The sequence below is a fragment of the Canis lupus genome, chromosome 2, assembly GCF_011100685.1.
Source record: "Canis lupus familiaris isolate Mischka breed German Shepherd chromosome 2, alternate assembly UU_Cfam_GSD_1.0, whole genome shotgun sequence".
NCBI lineage: Eukaryota > Metazoa > Chordata > Mammalia > Carnivora > Canidae > Canis > Canis lupus.
The window spans coordinates 18,975,969-18,996,317 of NC_049223.1; the positions used below are offsets into that span (position 1 = coordinate 18,975,969).

The 20,349-nt window shown below is 41.8% G+C and overlaps 1 protein-coding gene and 1 long non-coding RNA gene across 3 annotated transcripts in view; one reads left to right on the forward strand and one right to left on the reverse strand.

Moving 5' to 3' along the window:
* Positions 1-20,349, forward strand: part of CUBN (cubilin) — a 265,801-nt gene that overhangs the window by 241,834 nt on the left and 3,618 nt on the right. Inside the window, 6 exon segments of the mRNA NM_001003148.2 lie at positions 1,856-2,064; positions 11,015-11,177; positions 11,899-12,104; positions 14,913-15,060; positions 15,995-16,176; positions 18,916-19,081. Coding sequence (NP_001003148.2) covers positions 1,856-2,064; positions 11,015-11,177; positions 11,899-12,104; positions 14,913-15,060; positions 15,995-16,176; positions 18,916-19,081 — 1,074 coding nt within the window.
* On the reverse strand, positions 5,077-12,662 carry LOC111091460. 2 transcript variants are annotated; one of them, XR_005355277.1, is made up of 4 exons: positions 12,213-12,662; positions 8,982-9,141; positions 8,323-8,411; positions 5,077-6,654 (listed from the first exon to the last, which is right to left on the reverse strand). It is a non-coding gene; the product is annotated as an uncharacterized LOC111091460 (long non-coding RNA). The 2 variants fall into 2 exon arrangements; XR_005355278.1 differs by lacking the exon at positions 12,213-12,662 and adding an exon at positions 9,341-9,926.

Below are 20,349 nucleotides of genomic sequence, written 5' to 3' on the forward strand. Positions count from 1 at the left end.
TGAGATAGAGCCCCACATTGGCTGTGCATTCAGTGGGGAGTGTGCTTGTGATTCTTTCTCTCCCTCTGCCCTTTGCCCCCTCCTCTCCCTTCCTCTCTCAAATAAATAAATATTGGGGTACCTGAGTGACTCAGTTAGTTAAACATCTGCCTTTGGCTTAGATCATGATCCCAGGGTCTTGGGATAGAGTCCTGCATCAGGCTCTTTGCTTCTTGCCTGCCTCTTCCTCTGCTTGTGCTTTCTCTTGCTCTCTCACTCTCTGACAAATAAATAAATAAATAAATGAATAAAATCTTTTAAAAAAAGTAAATAAAATCTTTAAAAATTTTTTTGAATAAAAATCCCAGTATTTAATAAATAAATACATTTGTCAATTCAATAGTACCCCCAAGTCATTGTTCTTCCCAGCTCTGCATGTTAATCAGGGTGAGGGGCTTTCTTAAGTAACAAGCAGTTCACATTGGATATAAAAGCTGCGCAAACTCCAATTCTTTCTTTAGTTTGCAGGCTTATTTCATGTGAACAGAATCATTAGCAATATGTAGTTCAGCCCTGCGCATTGCTTTGGTTTCAGAATAATTATGTCCTAGATTCCATCTATGGATTTATCAGGGGCTGGGCCTTTGGAAGCTTTTCCACTCCAGGAAATGTCTTACTACACAAATAATCTATAGTTTTACCTGACTTTGAAGCTATGGACAGGGCATTCTGACCTACTAAATAATGCACCCATGCTGAAAAACACTTGGCATATTTGATATCCTTTGCTAGTAAGGAGGGCCACCATTGTTTCCATTTCCTGAGGAGCTCCAAGGCCAAAATCTTAGCGCCCCCTGATGTTGCAAGCAGTGCTTTCACCGTTAAGATAAATACAATGAGACAAATGAAAGGCCAATGTCAGTGAGATTTAACTTTGGAACTAATAATACTCTATATTTGGGCAGAAGATAAGCCTTACGAACATTACTTTATCTTAATCTCGATTCCTACTGGGATTATTTTGAATTTAGTCATGCTCATGGTTTCAAAATCGTTCAGTTTGTTGCACTTCTCACATCATTTCTGAAGAATTGCCTTGGACTGTGAAATGAACAAAAGTAGGTCCTATGTTCTGAGGATTTTGTTCTGTATTTTTTTCATAGTTGACCATTCTGTCATCTTGAGAGGATTCTTTATCTCCCCTTTCTATTTTTATTATGAATTTCAAAGTTTTTATTTCAAAATAGTTTTTTTGTTGCCAATAAAGGTCTTTTTCAGCTTCCCTTTCTTTTTGGAAAAAAAACAATCAACTATAGTGTGTGTTTTAATATAAATTGGGCTGTAGTGTTAAATGTGTGTAGTGTTAAATGCCCCTCAGCCTCTTTCTAACGGATTATTTACATAAAAGGTTTGTTGGAAGCCAATTATCTTGGAGTGTTGGGTAAATTCTTCATAAATTCAGTATTCAATCTGATAGTGTTCATAAAAGCAGAACATAAAATACGTTCATGGCTTCCACAAGCTTTATTATGCAAAATACTTTATTTTCTAAAAAATTGGATTTTTCAAGGATAGAAAAAAACTTCAATAAATATCAACAGTTCTAAAAATGCATATAAAACTAAATATGGTCCCCCACTTTTCTAGGTAACTAGACAGGGGACCGAAGGTTAGGTCATAGGCATAGAAAGGAAGTAAATAACAAGTGGAAACAACACTCACATAAGCCCATGGAAGCCTGGTGCACCATATGATAATGTTCGTACAAGTGTGACCAAAATAGTTTCTAACTATGTGATTTTACTATACTCTCCATGTAAAATTTAAGATCTTTTCTCTTTGGTTTGTGTAGTGATGTGTCTTTGTTTTAACACAGGGCCTCAGCAAGGATGTGGTGGTTATCTGACAGGTTCAGATAATACCTTTGCCTCTCCTGATTCTGACTCCAATGGAAGATATGACAAGAATTTAAACTGTGTATGGTTCATAATTGCACCAGTAAACAAACTAATTAAACTTACCTTCAATACATTTGCTCTGGAGGCACAAAGTGCTATGCAAAGATGCATATATGATTATGTAAAGGTAAGGCTATTACATTTCTTAACAGTCTTCTAACCCAGACTTTAGTATGATATGGGACAGTTTATACCATTCGGGAAGTCATGAAAATACTGAATAATGCTAATTTTTAAAATGACATATTCTTCAAGGTATAACATTTATTATTTTGTCTTGTTTTTAATTTTTTTGAAAGATTTTATTTATGATTTTGAGAGAGAAAGTGAGCACAAGCAGAGGGAAAGGCAGAAGGAAAGGGAGAAGCAGACTCTCTGCTTAATAGGAAGCCTGACCCAGGGCTTGATCTCAGGACCCCAGGATCATGACCTGAGCTAAAGGCAGACACTTAACCAACTGAACCACCTGAGTGCCTCGTATTATTATAGATATTCTGTCTTCATATCAAGTTAATCTTTAACATGGATGACTCAGAAATTTCATGTGGCTTCTAACACTAGCTTTAAGAGTCCTTGTTCATCTGTGCTTTGTCAAGAGATTATCTTTAGGAAGATGGATTGTATGGAAAGAGATACTCAAAAGGCCTTTGGCAAATCCTAAAATGAAGTTTCTATATTTACTTTCCATATTACCTATAGATGTAGAAAATAGCTTAGATCTGAAGTCCCTTTAAAAGGAAATCAAGAAACTTTTCTGTTCAATTTTAATGATTCATTAGTATTACATTATTGTGCCTATAAGGCTATATGAATTTAAAGTTTTTTTCTTTTATTTAAGTAATCTCTATACACAATGTGGGGCTTGAACCCATAACCTGGAGATCAAGAGTTGCATGCTTCTACAATTGAGCCAGCCAGGCGTCCCTGAATTCAGATTAAACTTTCTAAGTAGTATCAGCCAGTGCATACTACTACACTTTTGTGGGGAAAACAACCAACATGGAAAGATTTGTGCCCATGAGGAGCTTGAATCCGATTGTAGAAGTAGTGGATGATGCACGCAAATCAACAATAAGCGGTTCAGGACAGTCAATATTGAAAGTGCCAATTAATGCATTGGATAGAGGCCCAGAACAATGTGCAAGTTTAAAAGACAAGAAAGTTCATGATGATCTGGTGTGAACAAGAAAAGCTTCACAGAGTGAGGGATAGCTTATGAAGTCAAGAGAGAAGGCATCCCAGGCAAGGGCCACATAAAATGAAGGGAAGTACAGAAGTTAGCATATGAATGTTTTTGGAAGAGTGAACGAACTTACTTTACTGGAGCAGAATATCACAAACAAGTAGCAAGAAATGAGATTGCCTAAGTGGAGAAATACCCAGATCACAAAGAATCTTGAAAAGTGAAACAGGAAGGAAGGAAGAAGAAAGGAAGGAAAGTCAAACTAATGAATTCAGATTTTATGCATTTGAAAATAAGGAGGAATTGAAGGTTTTCCAATGAGCAATATGATGAGAGCAGTATTTAAGGAAGACTGATATAGAATAAGCATTGGAAGTAGGTGGTGAGCAGAGTCTGGAATTAAGACCCAAGGAAGGGGTTACTTTTAGGTAAGGAGGGTACAGAGATGGAGATGTCAAGCCTAATGCAAGATAAACTTTTAAGTTTAAAAATTGTCTTTAAAGAAATTATATGTTTTTAAAAAAGAGAGAAAAGTCATAGATGGAATATGCATTGAACACCTAATTATATACTGTCATATTTTCACTGTGATAAGCTCCAAGCCCAGGAGACCAGAAGAATCTCAGTACTATTAGGAGGAAACCGTGCTTTGCAAGGTAGAAGTTCAGTCTGGGGGCAGCAGGGCAGACAGGTGGGCAGAGGATGGAATGGGGCTCCAGTAAGAAGAGAACAGCACAAACAGAGAAGAGATGGCAAAAGAGCCCTTCTGCTATCAGAATTACTGTTTTCTTTCAAGGAAAGCAGCATGGAGCTACAAGCCAGGCTTCCACCCCACTTGGGGGAAGGTACACGGTAAGGCAGTCAGAGGACAAAAGAGGCAGGATGAGAAACAGACAAGTCATGGAATGAGATGTAAAAGCCGGGATGAGTGGAGGATCATGAAAGTCAAGAGGGAAGATCTCTCACCAAGGATGGGTGGTCAATACTATTAAATTCTAAATTAGAGGCCAGGAAAGGTGCAGATGAAGAAAAAACTCATCAGAACAGATGACAGCCGTTTTAACTAAAGTACTGGCACAGAAGCCAGATTAGAGGGAGTCCATGAAAGATTGGAGATATCAAGGGATTTCGGTTCAGGTTGAATTGTTTTCTAAAATGATACCAAATGGCCTGAGCAGCAGCAAAGCTGATATTCAAGGCAGGTGGTGTAGACTCTAACCCAGTTTTGCTACCAGACAAGTTTCCTCACCTCCCAGATTCTTTATCACTTTATCTATTAAAAAACAAATGAAAAATATTACATAATTGTACCAATTTTTCAAGGCTGTTTTGAGGATAAAGATAATGTATGCTGGAGTGTCCGACACTGTGCCTGGAATTCATTTAAAAACAAATTCATTTCCCCCCCGCCACCCTTGTGTAATTTCAGATGGGCATGCTGGCCTGTGGAGTCACTTTTTCTTAAAATATTAAAAATAATAGACTTACATATATTAATTACTATAAAAGTAAACTCATGTAGGATGTTTTGGGTGTGATCCGGCTCGGAGGAAGGTTGACTGATATTCTCATCCTTTTCTGAGTGTGATTTGATACTGTAACTAAAGCAACTAGCAAGTTCCTGAATTTCTTCAAGTCATTTGGGACAGAAATAGCAATATCAAAAACAAGGAGCTATTATCTAGCTTAAATATAAAATTTCCCCTTCCTCGCCTTTTTTTTTTAAAGAAATTATGTTCAGATCTACTCTTGTTTTCCTTCTTGGGAAAGCAGTTTCCCTGTTTCCCTATATTGGCAACTTTTCCAGCTTTTACTAAGCTGGCAGGTCAAAGAACAGTTCTTGGAATGTGAAGCCTGGAGCTATCTGTAGTAAAGCGATTCTCTGTGATAAATGGGACATTTGATATCTTATAGAGTGTTTCTTAGATATTACAATCAAATTACTTTTTAAAAACTAATTTAATTCAATTCTGTAGGTAGGTATACAGGTGAAAACATAGCAATTCCATCATCTAGTCATAATTATATCTCTTACTGTTTTTGAAAGGGTTGACTTTGAAAAGTTATTACGATAACTGCAGTACATCACAATTGGGTTTCACCAAGCGTTTCTGCTGAAATTAACGTCACATCCATTCCATAAAGAGTCTCATGACATGGTTATATGCCAGGTGCCCCAACCATAGATACAGAAGATTTAAGATAGGGTTCCCCAAAAAGCTGTCGGCAAAGTGGAGGAGGCTGACACATAAGCATAGAAACTATTTTACTGCATGACAGAAACAATAAATATGAATAATGAACAAAAGTAGAGAAGAAGGTATAATTGAGTCATTTGGGGATTCAGGAAAGGCGTTTTCCATGGAATGGTTGAGCTGGATTTTGGAGGAACGTCACAGAAGCACACTTCCTGCTGGGGGGCTGCCAGAGAGAAAGAGGGAAGGATGGACTTGCAGCTGTGTTGTGTGTGCCCAGCTTCCTGACCCACCGATCTGCCAGCAGTTAAGTCACTTCTCTTATAATGAGCAGGTGAGAGAAATGGCAGAAAGGGCTCAGGGCTGTGACCCTAACTGATGTTCCTCTGCTGGAAATATGCAACTAGTAGAAAGGAAGTGGCTCCTTCCTACCATTTCCCAGCATCTCTCCCTAATCTGTGCCCATTTGAATAGCCAGTATTTCATGGTGCTTCCTTGACTACCTGAAGTGAAGGTCATCTATGCTATAGCTTACCAATATACAGAGCTTCAAAAACATAATAAAATGTACTAAATGCAACGAAAAGGAGGAATACAGGGAGAGTATATAAAATAGTGCAGACCTAAATATGTAAATGCTCTGCTACAACTACATTATGCCACATGATAAATTGGCAAAGATTCTTTTATGTGGGATCATGGCAAACACAAAAGTCTAAATTTAAACTAATATGGATAGGCTGTATTTGCAACTTAAATGCCAATAACCTCACCATCTGCAATATGAATTTCCAAAATAGAGGAAAACCTCAAAAAATATTTCTAAACAAAACAAAGTACAGTCTTCCTTTCACTTACACAGTAATTGCATTTTTGGAAATTCGGTGCATAATAAAACTATGCATAATGTTTTTGTGTTAGAGAGAGAATGGATTTAAGTTCTGGGAGTACACAGTAGTGAACAATTTTATTACCTAAAAGTCTTGGCAAGACATTCAACAGTTATATGGGACAGAATAAATCTTCACTTTGCAGAACCATTCTGTGAATTACAAATGCCAGTCATAGCACCAGATTATCGTGATGACCCAAAAAACATGACACTTTTTGCAAAACACTCTCTGGGACATGACAGTGCCCCTACTGAGAACCTTGGTCTTAACCCACTGGGCTCAACCATTCATTCTGCAGCCAGTCAGTGTTAGGAGGAGATCTGTACTCCATCAGGGCATCAGGTTCCCATCCTCATGAGTTAGTCCCTATGATTCATTCATGTATTCATTGATTCAATACACGTTTATTTGATTACTTGCTGTTATTTCAGACACTGCTCCAAGCACTGGAAAGAATATCGAGATTAAATAAATAAAATAAAATAAAATAAAATAAAATAAAATAAAATAAAATAAAATAAAATAAAATAAAATAAAAATTCCTCTAACACAGAGTTGATTCTAATCACTGCTTCTTGTGGCTCTTCCCAAGACCACTGGGACCAACGTAATATTTTTCTTCATAAGGGTCTGAAATGGACCAGAGCTCTACTCCAAATCTGAAAAACTGCTCTCTGTTCTCTTTCTCATCCCAAATTACACCCAGGCATGTTGTCCGGCAGACCCTAGCAGAGGCTCCTTAATAAAATCAAAGAATTCATGGAGATACTCAAAATGCAATGTAGAGATACTCCCAATAAGAATATAAAAATCTTGCCATTGTCCAATTCCTAAGGAAATATTAAAAGATAAGGTCCTGAGGAAATTAAAGTCTAAAATTATTGTTAAACTTGAATTAAAGTCCAATATTGCTCTTATTGTCTTAATGCCCTTTTGCATTAAAAGTTCACAGAAAGTAAAATCCAAACATGATCTTCCCCACTTCCTGCTATGGCTCAAATTAACAACTGGATAAAGTGCAGGATCTGGCTGTAGTTGTAGTCTAAAGCTATCTTCCCCCAGTTTACGTAAGCAATTCCTTCAGGATCTTACGTAGTTTCTAATATGCTCCACTATCAGAGTTTTAACAGCTGAGAAAACAGAAAATCCTTCTTAGCACTTATCTACAAAACTTAAAACATAATCCAACCTCCAGGCCTAACTGAGCTATGCCGGGTGGCAGGTCCCCCAGGAATGCAATATATAGCAGCATGTGATTGTGTGCGTCTCAAGGACACAGTCCTCAGGGCACCACTTACATCCTAGTCCATATGATTCCCCATCTCCAGCAGTGCAGTGTACCTCTTGCAACACTCCCTGGAGCTACCCTGCAAAAGTCCTTCACAGAGGTCTAGCCTTATCAGGGAATGAGAGAGCAGGTGGAGAAATATTGGCTTCGGCTGCCAATCCCAGGAGCCTGGGAGCCCATGGCAGTGGTCCAGAGGCCACCAGCTGCCTATTTCAGCTCAATTACTAGAAATCTTCCTGTGGCAATGAATAAACTGATGCAAACAGCAGCTGGAGGCCAGTGACTGTGTAATTTCTGTCCATCACAGTTACCAGTTATCAGTTCAGAACCCACATCAGGTCCTATAACTCCTGCAGAAGAAGACACAGACTTTTTCCTGGGGGACATGTGGAACTTCACAGTCATGTCCTGAGGTGCTCACTGAGTCCCACCTGCATCCTCTTGCTCTAATGCCAGATACCCTAAGTAAGTTGTGGAGACTCTTACATGCCTCTTACCCTCTTCTGAGGCCTTCAATGCCATTTTCTGTAGGTTGGGATGCCCTTCATCTTCTTCAGGTCTGAGAGGTCTCTACCTACTTTTAAACACCAGTTCAAATGTCTGTCTGAGATCTTTCCTGACTTCATCATCTGGGTTCTCTTGTTACATTTAAATCCTTCACTGCAGTGCAAGTGCATATATGAGGGCAGAGAAAGAGAGCAAATAGCTTCATAAACAGAGGGATCAGCGAGTATGATAAAGCTAGGGGGGCATGTAAGGGATAACATCCTGCTTGTCTTCTGCTCACTGCTCTTCTCCAGCCTTTATAGGGTAGGTCAGCACCTACCTGTCCCCTCTGTGCAGTGCTCAGCTGTGTTAGACTCTGGAACCAAATCAAGGGAAATTGGCTTCAAATAAATGATGTTACTAATCCCTCTGAAAAAAAAAATAAAAAATAAAATAAAATAAAATTTGTATAGATAATTGACACGCTCATACGTATAGTCAATGTATGGATCTCTCTCACTAATTAGTGTCAATTAGTGTCTTGAATGTATGGAAATGCCTTCTACACCCTTGAAAACACCGGACCCAGCACAGAAGCCTGGCACACAGTACATAGAATAAAAATGCTTGCTAGTAGAAATCTGATGATATAGGTGGCAGCCATTATAATATTTTACCTTGTTTACCAGAAAAGGTACATTACTCAAAACTTGACAAGTCAGCTCTTCCATAAAATGAGGGAGATGAAATTACCCAACTCTGGAGTCCCTCCTGGCTCTGAATGTACTAAAATCCCATGTAAGCAGGAGAAACAGTGCCACCTAGTGGTAAATTTACTTTTCTGTTTATTTTAAAATGACTTCTACTTTCCTGGCATTTTAGAATAACGTCAGTGGTCACGGCTACCTTGAAGTCTATATAACACCCCCTAGTTCTGTTATAAATTCAGCGTTTGGATCTACACGCACATACTTGTTTCAGAAATACTGTGAAGCTTACTTAGCTGGAGAAATCTGTTTTCTGGTCATAAGCTTGAAAGAGATTCAGGTGTCCACTATTTCGACAGGTGTCTGTTGAAAGTTCCTATGGCTCGGAGTTTTTCTGGGTCCTGGCGACACGGCAGTGAATCGTCAGTCTTCCCACCCATGGGACTTAAATTCTTATTGGGAGAGAGACGAGAAAAATAAGTAAATAAGCAACAAATAAGAAGTGTTTTGATTTTAATAAGAAATAGTTCTTGGGGGCCCAGCAACATTAGATAGAGCTGGGCTCTCGGAGGAGGTGACATCTGAGTTGAGGCCACATGACAAGGGAGAGCAGCCAGTTCAAGAGGTGGGGAGAGAGAAATTGTTACTCACAGGAGGAGCAGCGCAGGGGCCTTGTGGGGACACTCCTGGCAGGAGGAAGTATGGGGAACAGGGCACCGGGCCAGACCAGGCTGGGCTTGCAGGCCGCCACAAAGAGCTCCGGTTTCAATTCAGGTGCAGTAGTGGGAACCCACTGGAGCAAAGGCTGAGCAGGAGCTTAATTTGATTTAAGCTGCAAACACTCAGGCCATTACTTCTGCAGAGATTGCTGTGGCTGCTCGGTGGAAACAGATCGCTCAGGAGGATAGTACAATAGCCGAGGTGCGGGAGGATGGTGGTAGCAATGAGGAGCAGCCTTCGGGGGTAGATTCTGAAGGGAGGGCGGAATAGGTGTGGGGCAGGTGGGGGCGCGGAGAGGAATCAAGGATGACTGATGTAGGCTTGAGCGATTGTTGACGTTGGGAAGCCTTGGGGAGAATGGGTTTCAGAGGGGTGGGTAGCGGGAGAGAGGGGCCAAAGACATTTATTGGCTGCCTTTTGTGTGCCAGGCCCTTCTAAAAGCTGGGGACAGAGCAGTGCCCAGGGCGGACAGCGACCTGTGCTTCCAGGGAACGGGCATCATCTTCCAGCGAGCGGGAGGCGCTGATACAAGTACATGGGAGTGGGTCAAGGTCGTGCGCGCTCTAAGGAGAGCAGGAAGCAGGCCGGAGAAAGGGAATTTGGAGAGAGCTTCCATTTGAAGTAGGTGGTCAGGGAAGGCTTTAGCGAGTCAGCGATGTTTGAGTAAAGGGCTGAAGGAAGGTAGGGGAGCAAACCATAGGGACGTATAGGAGAGGAATGTTCCAGCAGAGGGAAACAAGGAGTGCAACAGGCCCGCAGCAGCCTCATGCCTGGCTTGCCCCTGGAGCAGAGAGAACCACGTGGAGACAGTCAGGTATCAGATGGGGAAAGCCAGGGTGTGTGTGTGTGTGTGTGTGTGTGTGTGTGTGTGTGTGTGGAGAGAGCAGACTCCCTCCGGCCTGGAAGCCCACCGTAAGGGCTTTGGATCGCGCACTGCGCGGCTGGGAAGCGCTCGGAGGGCTTTGAGCAGTGCCCTGGCCTAGTTTCCATCTTACCTGCAGCCTCGGGCGCTGCTGAGGACAGGCTGAAAGGGGCACAGGGCAGCCCGGGGGCCCAGCGGTTTAGCACCTGCCTTCGGCCCAGGGCCTGATCCTGGAGACCCGGTATCGAGTCCCACGTCAGGCTCCTTGCACGGAGCCTGCTCCTCCCTCTGCCTGTGTCTCTGCCTCTCTCTCTCTCTCTCTCTGCGTCTCTCATGAATAAATAAATAAAAAATCTTAAAAAAAAAAAAAAAAGAGGGGCACGAGTGGAACCGGGAGTTCCGAAGGGAGCCGAGAACCCGGGCCTGCGATCTCACCGGTGTGCGGCGAGGGCCACGCCGGGCGACAACAGCGATGCTTCGCTGGCTCCAATGACAAAGTAGTTTAAAATCAGATGTGACTTACATAGTGAGAAAGGATTTCGAGGCACCCTAACCAGGTTTTCACTGAAAATCATTCTAATCGCATCGATTCAGGAACAGCTGTCCCTAAGTTAAAGCCAGCTCTCGCCCCATCAAGGTAAGTTTCTTAATCATGACCTGGTGTGACTCCACGTCCATTTTAGTGCGAAATCTACAACTTCTTTGCGAGTCATGGAAAACTAATGAACAATTTTTCTTTTCAGTTATATGATGGGGATAGTGAAAATGCCAACTTGGCTGGAACATTCTGCGGTTCCACTGTACCTGCTCCCTTTATCTCTTCTGGCAACTTCCTGACGGTTCAATTTGTCAGTGATGTAACTTTAGAAAGGGAAGGATTTAATGCTACATACACTACTGTGGACAGTGAGTAAATTGAGACATTTTTATATTTTATGAAACGTATATTTAGGCACTAAAAATAATGCCATGCTTATATCTAAACCCAATGTTAATTATGAAACTCAGTGTTAATTCCTACCTAAACTCAATGTCAGTTACTAAATACTGTGTTAATCACTCTGTTTAATCAGTGATACAAGGCAGCCTGGGTGGCTTAGCGGTTTAGCACTGCCTTCAGCCCAGGGTGTGATCCTGGAGACCTAGGATCGAGTCCCACGTTGGGCTCCCTACATGGAGCCTGCTTCTCCCTCTGCCTGTGTCTTGGCCCCTGTCTCTCTGTGCCTCTCATGAATACATAAATAAAATCTTTTAAAAAAATCAGTGATACAAATTTGGTACGATTCTGTTTTTAAAGATTTTATTTATTTGAGAGAGAGAGCACATGTGCACACAAGCATTGGGGGAGGGGCAGAGTCCGGAGGAGCAGACTCCCCACTGAGCAGGGAGCCCAACCCCAGGACCCCAGGGTCATGACCTGAGTCAAAGGCAAATGCTTAACCAACTTGGCCACCCAGATGCCCTGAAATTTAGTCTGATTCTTAGTGAAGAATACCCTAACTTCTTTATAGAATGATGTTAACTATAGCGCTTTGGGCTGGAAGGGTGGGGAAGGCTGAATTTTAAACATTATGTGCATGTGGAAACATGAATAAAATATGATTAACAAATTGTTCTATTTCTCCAGTGCCTTGTGGTGGAACATATAATGCAACTTGGACCCCACAGAGTATTTCATCACCCAATTCATCAAACCCAGAGGTCCCACTGTCCATGTGTATGTGGGTCCTTGAAGCTCCTCCACATCAGCAGGTCAAGATCACAGTGTGGGCCCTGGAGCTGCACTCACAAGACTGTGACCAGAATTACTTAGAGTTTCGGGACTCACCTGAGGTAACAATTCTAGGACGTATGACAGTCACATCTAATGGCCCTTTTTCACCAGTATTTGCAAAACACTTGAAAGAATGAGTGCATAATTAAATAAATTCTCGAGCTTACCTCCAGCTTGATATGTTTTTCAGGCATATATGAAACCCTCTATTTAGGCGTCAGGAAATTTGCCCTTGGTCTTGTAGGTGAGAAGCTGCCAAACTTCCTTGTGCACAGGACACATCTGGGTGTCTAGATAAAAGTACAGACCCCAGGGCCCCACGTCAGACCCTGATTTCTCCATATAGCACCCATTAATCTAAATTTTTGATGAACTTCTTGAGTGTTCTGCCCCTGGTGCTCCAAGGACCATGCTCAGAGAAACACCTCTGCAGTTAGGGGGATCTGTGTATAAGATGAACGGGAGGTGTCAGTGTGGAACACATGGAAATCACATATGAGGCCATTTGGCACCAGTCCAGTGGGATTATATTCATGGTCATGTAAGAGAGAAAAAAGGAAAAAGTTGTTTTGGTTTAAAAAGAGAGAGAGAGAGAAAGGTGAATTAATTGCTCATGGGCCAAGACTTTGAGAAGGCAATTGGATGTGGACACATGATGTTAGCAGAAGGCCTGAAGATTTGGGTGTATTATTACATGGTCAGTAGCTGAAATAATGTGAGTAATGAGATTATCCACGGAGCATATATAAAGTGTGGAGTCATGACCAGAGGATGGATCCCTGGGAAAAATACCCAGGAATCCCTGGATTCTTTCAGCAGTTTGAGGAGCAACTAATCTGGCTCAGTTCATTCCCAGAGTGTCATATTTACCCCCCCACAGGCTGGCAATAGAAGAGGGTCCAATCTGTCCTTTCCTGAGTTTTCAGGGTCCTCCTTATATGATCCCCTAGTTTATACGTGTATCTCAGTGGGGGTAGAAGAATTCAGTTTGGCTGATTCCCAATTGGAGAGATCTGACAGGAGCTGGCTGCTGAGGGGACACTGTATTTGTTGAGTTTTCAGAAAGCACAAACACTTAGACATATCCCAGGCTCCCACCGTGGCCAAGGCGCAAGGATCACTGCTCCATTGGCAGTGGTTTCCAGTATGAGATTCCTATTCCCCGGTGGTACCTTCCTGGCAGGTCTTAGAGCCAAGTGGAACGAGGCCCTTTGGTTAAAGCTCTTTCAATTTCCCATTGCTTCCTGAAGCTAAGATGATGGGGACCAGGGCCAGCTCCCATCTGGATACAGAAATGCTACTTACAAGGCACAAGGCAGCTCTGGATCATAACAGCAGCTGGATAGGCTTCAAAAAAGACCTAGTATTTGTCATGAATGAATAATGCCCTTTGACTGAATGAATGAAGGAAAGAACACAAAGGGTTTCAGCCTGTATACGTTGGGAGGAAAGACAGAAAATTGACTGATGACTAGGAGAAATGAACTCCCCAGGTGTCCAAGATCAGGAAGAGAAGATACAGCTGGAAGTTCATGTGAGGATCATGAGATGGGGGTGATAGTTGCTGGCCTAGGCAATTGCACAGAGTGGAGGCCAAAGTCACCAGTAGTAAGGACTGCAGATCAGGGTGTTCGGTGGATCATCTGTGAAAACATTGAAACCTCTAAGGGTTAAGGAAGTGGGGTGCAAGGGATGACCATGAGCTAAAACACAAGTCTTTAATGAAGGAAAGTCACCAGAGGAGAAGTGAGAATGGTGAGAAGGGTCAGAGGAATCTTCAGCCAGATGTAGCCACTTTGATGCCAGGAGAGGTACCTGCAGTGAGCGACCTGAGAACCCTGCCCACCGGCCCAGCCCCTCACCACTGTTCCTACTCGAGGAATTGTGGACTATGGGAAAAGAATGGCTAGGAGGCTGCAGGGGACCCAAGCTTCACTCCAGGCTAACACTGCAGTGAATGTTGAGAGGAGGCCACAGGCAAGGTTAGGAGAGGACCAGCAGCTGGTGACGGGGGGCACGGAAGGGGGGCTGGAAACAGACATTAGTAACAGGAGCTTGCACCCAGGAGTGAGAGGCAGCAAACGTCTTTACGTTGGTGCCGGTGGTTTTTATGCAAGATGGGTGGGTGCCGGACTGCATTACCCTACTACCGTGAGAGGCGAGGAGGGCTGCCCAGGTTTTACAAAGGAGTAACAGAGACCTCGTGGCAGGCAGGGGCTGTGCCCTATGGGATTCACAGCATTGCCAGAGTCTGGTCAGATGAGCTCAGGGATGGTGGTGAAGGGCCAGGGCAGGGCTGGCTTAGGCTTATGGAGTTTAGGATGATGGGGAGACCCCAGCAGAACTGTGTTGTGCCTGGATGTCCGCAGAGCAACCACACAGTCCTTTGGCCGTGAAGGTTACATGAGGGGGAAAGGGTCTTGTTTCCATACATGGTATCTGTCTCTTGGTTTCAGCAGAAACTTGGCCTCTACCTCCTGCCCCTTGGTGAGTATGAGACATTTGTGGATTCCACATGAGCCTGGCTGTCCAGGGCTTCAAACACTGTAACTAGTTTCCTTGGCTACATTTTTTTTCTTTTAAGATTTTATTTATTTATTTGAGAGGACAGAGAGAGAGAGAGCATGAGCAGGGAGGAGAGGCAGAGGTAGAAGGAAAAGCTGACTCCCTGCTCATGCAGGACTAGATCCCAGGACCCCCAGATCATGACCTGAGCTGAAAGCAGACACCTAAGCCCTTGAGACCACCCAGGCACTCCTCCATGGCTGAATATTTAAACCATCCTTTTATATGTGGTTTAGTTTCCACTATGGTGTATTCTCTTTTGAAACTAAATCTAGTATGATTTGGCTTCCATTTCATTTCAGAGTAATGGAAGTCCAGGACCTCAGATCTGTGGCAGAAATGCTTCGGCTACACCAACGTTCTATTCTTCTAGGAGTACGGCAATTGTCATCTTCAAGTCCGAAGTCCTCAACAGAAACTCTAGAGTGGGTTTTACCTATCAGATTGCAGGTGAGCCCTGGAACTTTATCTGTTATTCAGAAAAACTGCCACCATCCCAATGACTGCTGGGATCAGCTCTTACGAGTAACCTTGGATCTGTTAACATAAATCACACCCGCAGTGACATAAGGATTTTAAGTAGAAGCCAGGCCCAACTAAGCAAATTACTAGAGCTGGTCTCTGAAGAGGTACAGTGAATATGATATTAATTAAAACGTTTAGAATGCCAGCATATTCTTCGAAGTTCATGTAGTTAATTTGTCTCTACCAGTTGTTTTATTAGTTATCCACTTGACTGCATCTAGAACTCACTGTACCTCAGGAAGTTTATTTTGTAAAAACCAAGAGTTCCTGAAAGGGTTATTTGATTACTATCATGACTCAGAAGTTTATTTCCACAGAATGTTATTTGATGTTCTTTTCCAGCTTGATTAAAATGAGAGCTGCCTGTGATTAAAAGAAACACACAGAAATAATTTGGGCGGTTTTACCCATTTTTACCCAGAATGATACAGAACAGCAATTCACCAATTCTATCAGAATGAGTAACTCATTAAAGGATGTAAATGGAAATCCTCATACAAATGTTGGTCTTGGAAGCAGAAACTTTGTCCTGAAAAAGTCTAGATGCCAGCCAACTCCAGTTCAGTGTGATCAGAGCAGCACAGAGAATGTTAGAACATTCCCTTTCAAAGAAGGCTTACGTTTCATATTTCCCATGGGAGTGTTTTATGTTAACGAGACACTTCATTGCATTTGCCATCTGAGCCATGACCTTGCTTCTTCTGACCTCACTTATCTCAAAGGAAAGTGAAAGGGCAGGATTAGCTTTTCTTCTGAAGTTTGCTCAAATTTAATAATCTTTTTGAATTCTTTCTATCAGGTTGAAAGAGCATTAAATATTGGGATGCGTACATTAATTGTGATTTTTTTTCCCTCTAAGGTTGTAACAGAGAATATAATAAGGCTTTTGGCAATCTGAAGAGTCCCGGATGGCCAGATAATTATGACAATAACTTGGATTGCACTGTTATTCTCACAGCCCCACAGAACCATACTATTTCTCTATTTTTTCATTCATTTGGCATTGAGGACTCAAGTGAATGCACACATGACTTCTTGGAGGTAACATACGTTTAGATAGCGTGTCAATGAACTATTTAAAAGATGAATCACTGAAGATTTTTCACATCTGTCTCTGCTACTTCTAACCATGGATCCCTTACTTGTTCATAATTGGTCCATCATCCTTTCATTCCATAAATATTTACCAAGCATCTTCTAGGTCAAGGCACCAGAAGTCAAAAAGGGAACAAGACATAGTCAGGGCCCCCAGGAGGCACACAGCCCATGGGAAAGACAGAAAATAGTCAATTTCCACACAACGTGGAAAGGACTAGCAGAGTCAGCATGGTTAGGAGCACCTAATTCAGTTTGGGGACAGAGAGGTTTCCTGAGGGACAAGATGTGTGAGTTCAAAGAGAACCATCCAGTGCTGGGAAGGAGCAGAACCATGCTCCTCTAGTATTTGCACCTTTGTGATTCTCCAGCACCACCCCAAGAGCGCCCCCTGCACCCTTTCTGCCCTGCACCACCTATACTGTTTAAGCGAAAACTATTGCTGTTGTTCACGGGAAGATGTTCTGAATGAGCCCATGACTGAGGCAGGCACTGTGTGGAGTGCAGTGCCTCTATTTTACCATGAAAACCTCAGAGCTCATTTGGGCGCCCTTTGCAAACTCTTTTGGAAATGTACTCAATCTTAGGCAGTAAACTGCAGTGTAATCAAAGACTTGTAAATCCAAAGATGCTGAATTCCTCTGTGAATTGAGTTTGAATGTGAACCTTACCTGAAGTGCTCTAGATGGGCTTTGTCTCACATACACAAGGGTCTGGTGTTTCCAACAGCTTGCTGCCCTATGTCTGCTCTAGAGTCTTATTATCATGGGAAGCTCTCCCCTACAGAATTAATCTAAATATTTTGTTAATGAATATTCTTAATCTGTAGAGTAATAAGTACTTGAAGGAAGCCTGGGCCTTTTTCATGGCGGATACTTGTCATGGTAGGAATGGGGAGCGATGGCTTTGCAGGGGAGGAAAGGAGGAGAGAAATAGAGTATTGCTTGTGTCAATCAGGACATTCAACTCAGACCTTTTTGCCTCACCACTTATGTGAAGTGTAAAGTAGAAGCCAGAGGAGAGGATACAGGGAAAGGACAGAATAATCCCACCAATTCAGACTCACAGTGCAGCTACCCCTGGTTCATGCCTGGGTTGACCATTAGTGACTGGAGTTAACATGTGCATTTTCCTCTGAATGCTAGGACATGCAGGCTAGCTCTCCAGCATCAGAGGTGGGAACTCCTCCTACTAGCTGCCCTTCTTGTTCCATAGAAAGTGGTTAGAAACTTCCTGTCCAATAAGCAAAGACAGGAAACTGCAAGTCAGGCCTGTAAAATGCAGCTGCATCTGTTTTTTTCTGGGAAGACTGACGTGATTTATTGGCAGCCATATGCACAAGACTCCCCATGCCTTTCGTGTCAGCTCTGCCAGGAACAGAAATTTCTCAGTGATGACCATGACCATATTACTACCACATAAGAGCCAAGCTCTGGATCACATGTGGAATCTGCATTTGTTTTTAGTGGATCCATTTCCCTTTTTAGGGTCCTCTAATAGCTCAGAGATACTGGTCCCTCCTGTGCAAAGAAAAATGGAGAGGATGCTAGTTGGAAATGATACTCCACTTCTCCTCTCAGAGCAGAGATTTCTAAAACAGAATCCGGAGGAAAGAGACTCAAAGTTAAGAATAGCATGGTAGCAGGTCTGGCCCTCCAGCGCTCCTGAATATGGCGGTCCTCTCTGTCTGCTGGTGGTTCACTGGCCACTCCATCCATGGCAAGGCCACTTGGAAGAATAATCCAGAAAGCAGCAGAAAGGCACTATTGTCTCCCACTGGCTACTCCATTGACCTAAAAAGAATCTCACTCTAGGTCAACAGCCTCCAGTAAGACCAACCATGGTGCCTTTGAAGACCCTCTATGACTTAAGACAACCAGAAATTAACCAAATGTCAAACAATGAAATTATAAAGGGATTGGAGGAACTTCCAAGAATTTGAATACAGATGTCAATAAAATCACCATTCATACATGTTGAGCTGGTTCCAGCTCTACATCGCCTGGATAACACTTCTTTAATACTTCTCCAGAGCCCTCCTCTGGTATAGGGCAGCTGAGAATACGCAGGAGGAGCCCTGAGGACAGAGGTGGTGGAGTTCACTGAGGTTACCCATACTCACACACTGACTCATCTCCTATTTTTATATGCATCTACTCTAACCAGTGAATTAAAAAAAAAAATCTGTTCAGCTTTAGACTGTTTTTAAAATTACCTAATAGTCAAATCTTATGAGATTTGTTGAGTTGTGTCTTTTTCACATACTGAAATTCCTTTGGTTTTGAAATTTATTATACTTTGTACTTTGCTTTTTTTTTTTTTCCGCATAGCCCCTGCATAGCCAAGCAATTTTCAAAGGGGGTAAAAAAACATACACGCGGTATAATGAATAAAGCACAATAGAAGTGACTAGAAACAGAGCAGACAATATCCCTCTCCAATCTTTTTGAAATTTGCAGATATTTCTGAATTCAAATGCAAATGGCTTTTGATCGTCAAGTTGGGTGTTTCTCATCTTTGGGTCTATTTTCAGAGACCAGTTCATTCTCATGTATATAAAAAGACAAAGCTTTTCCAAAAGAGGTCGTCATTCAAATAGTCTCATGTGTCAATGGATAGCAATGAAAAATCAGAGGAAAAAGAATAATATGCTTATGTATAGTAACTAATGGCTCACTTTTCCAGGTAAGAAATGGAAGTGATAGCAGTTCACCATTATTTGGCACATACTGTGGAACTCTGTTGCCAGATCCTATCTTCTCTCGAAACAACAAACTATACCTACGGTTTAAGACCGATAGCGCAACTTCCAATCGTGGGTATGAAATTGTCTGGACCTCATCACCCTCTGGTAAGACACTTGCACTTCATAAGGGACATTGATGTAGATGAGAAAAATACAGGGGATTTAATAAGAAAAGATCATTAAAAGTGACCATACCTTCTTAGCCATCCCTATACTTGATTTTTTTTCAATAAATACAGAGATTTTTAACAATGAGAGTACAGATACCCTTTTTAATTCTACTCTCATTATTTCTACATATTATATATCTATATGTATCACTATAACATATAGATACATGTATCTAGCAACAGGTAGAAAATATAGAAAGAGTATAAAAATATGAATAAAATATAGATAAGATATAGATTTTAAAATTCCTTTATAATTTCTGATTTTATCATATTTTTAACTTTTGGTTTGATTATCCTCTGAATGCTGGGACATGCAGGCTAGCTCTCCAGCATCAGAGGATTTTATCATATTTTTAACTTTTGGTTTGATTATCTCAGATTCTCTCTGAGAATTAAAAACCAAACAAAACATGTACTAAAAAGCCAAGTTACTAACGCATACTCGGGTATAAATAAGCAGCTGCTCCCCTTGCAGTGCCTGTCATTTCTTGGCAGTCCTGGAGGTTAATTGCTTTTTTCAGGGCAGTAAGTACCTTCCTGCATGTTTGGTTGGTGGTTTATCAAGTAATTGAAGGAAATTTAAGTCATGTCAATATATTGAACTCAAGAGAGGAGAAATATCTTTATGAGATGTCTCGTTGAGGTATTTAGAAATATCTAAAAACTTTCCAAATAAGAATGATAAAAATGACTTAAATATACTGAGGGACAAGAAATAATTTAAATCTTGGCAGCTACAGATGCTTACAGGTGATCTCCAATGCCCTAATTTTATAGAGGAGGAAATAAAACATGAGGTTAATGAGTTTTCCGGAATATAAGGCTAGACTGTGGTGGAAGCATGACTAGACTTCCAGGGGTCAGACACCCAGCTCAGCGCCTTTTAATATCTGGGTCCCCGGGGTATCTGGTCTAAATAATGACAATGTTCACACACAAATTAACACTAATACAGAACTCTGGCTTTGAGCATGTCAGTCTTGGGACCATCAGTTATAAGACCAGAAAAGTCACTCATGCAATAAAATAATTCATGTCAAAACCTACAATGACACACTCTGGGTTCAGCCTTGGAATTTCACTTTTAATTTTACTTCACTCACATCATTATCATCAACTGATAGAGAGCCCTCTGCCATCAAAAGTACACAACAACTTTAATTACTCTCTCCCATAGCTACTTTTTCAAGTTCTTTGTTT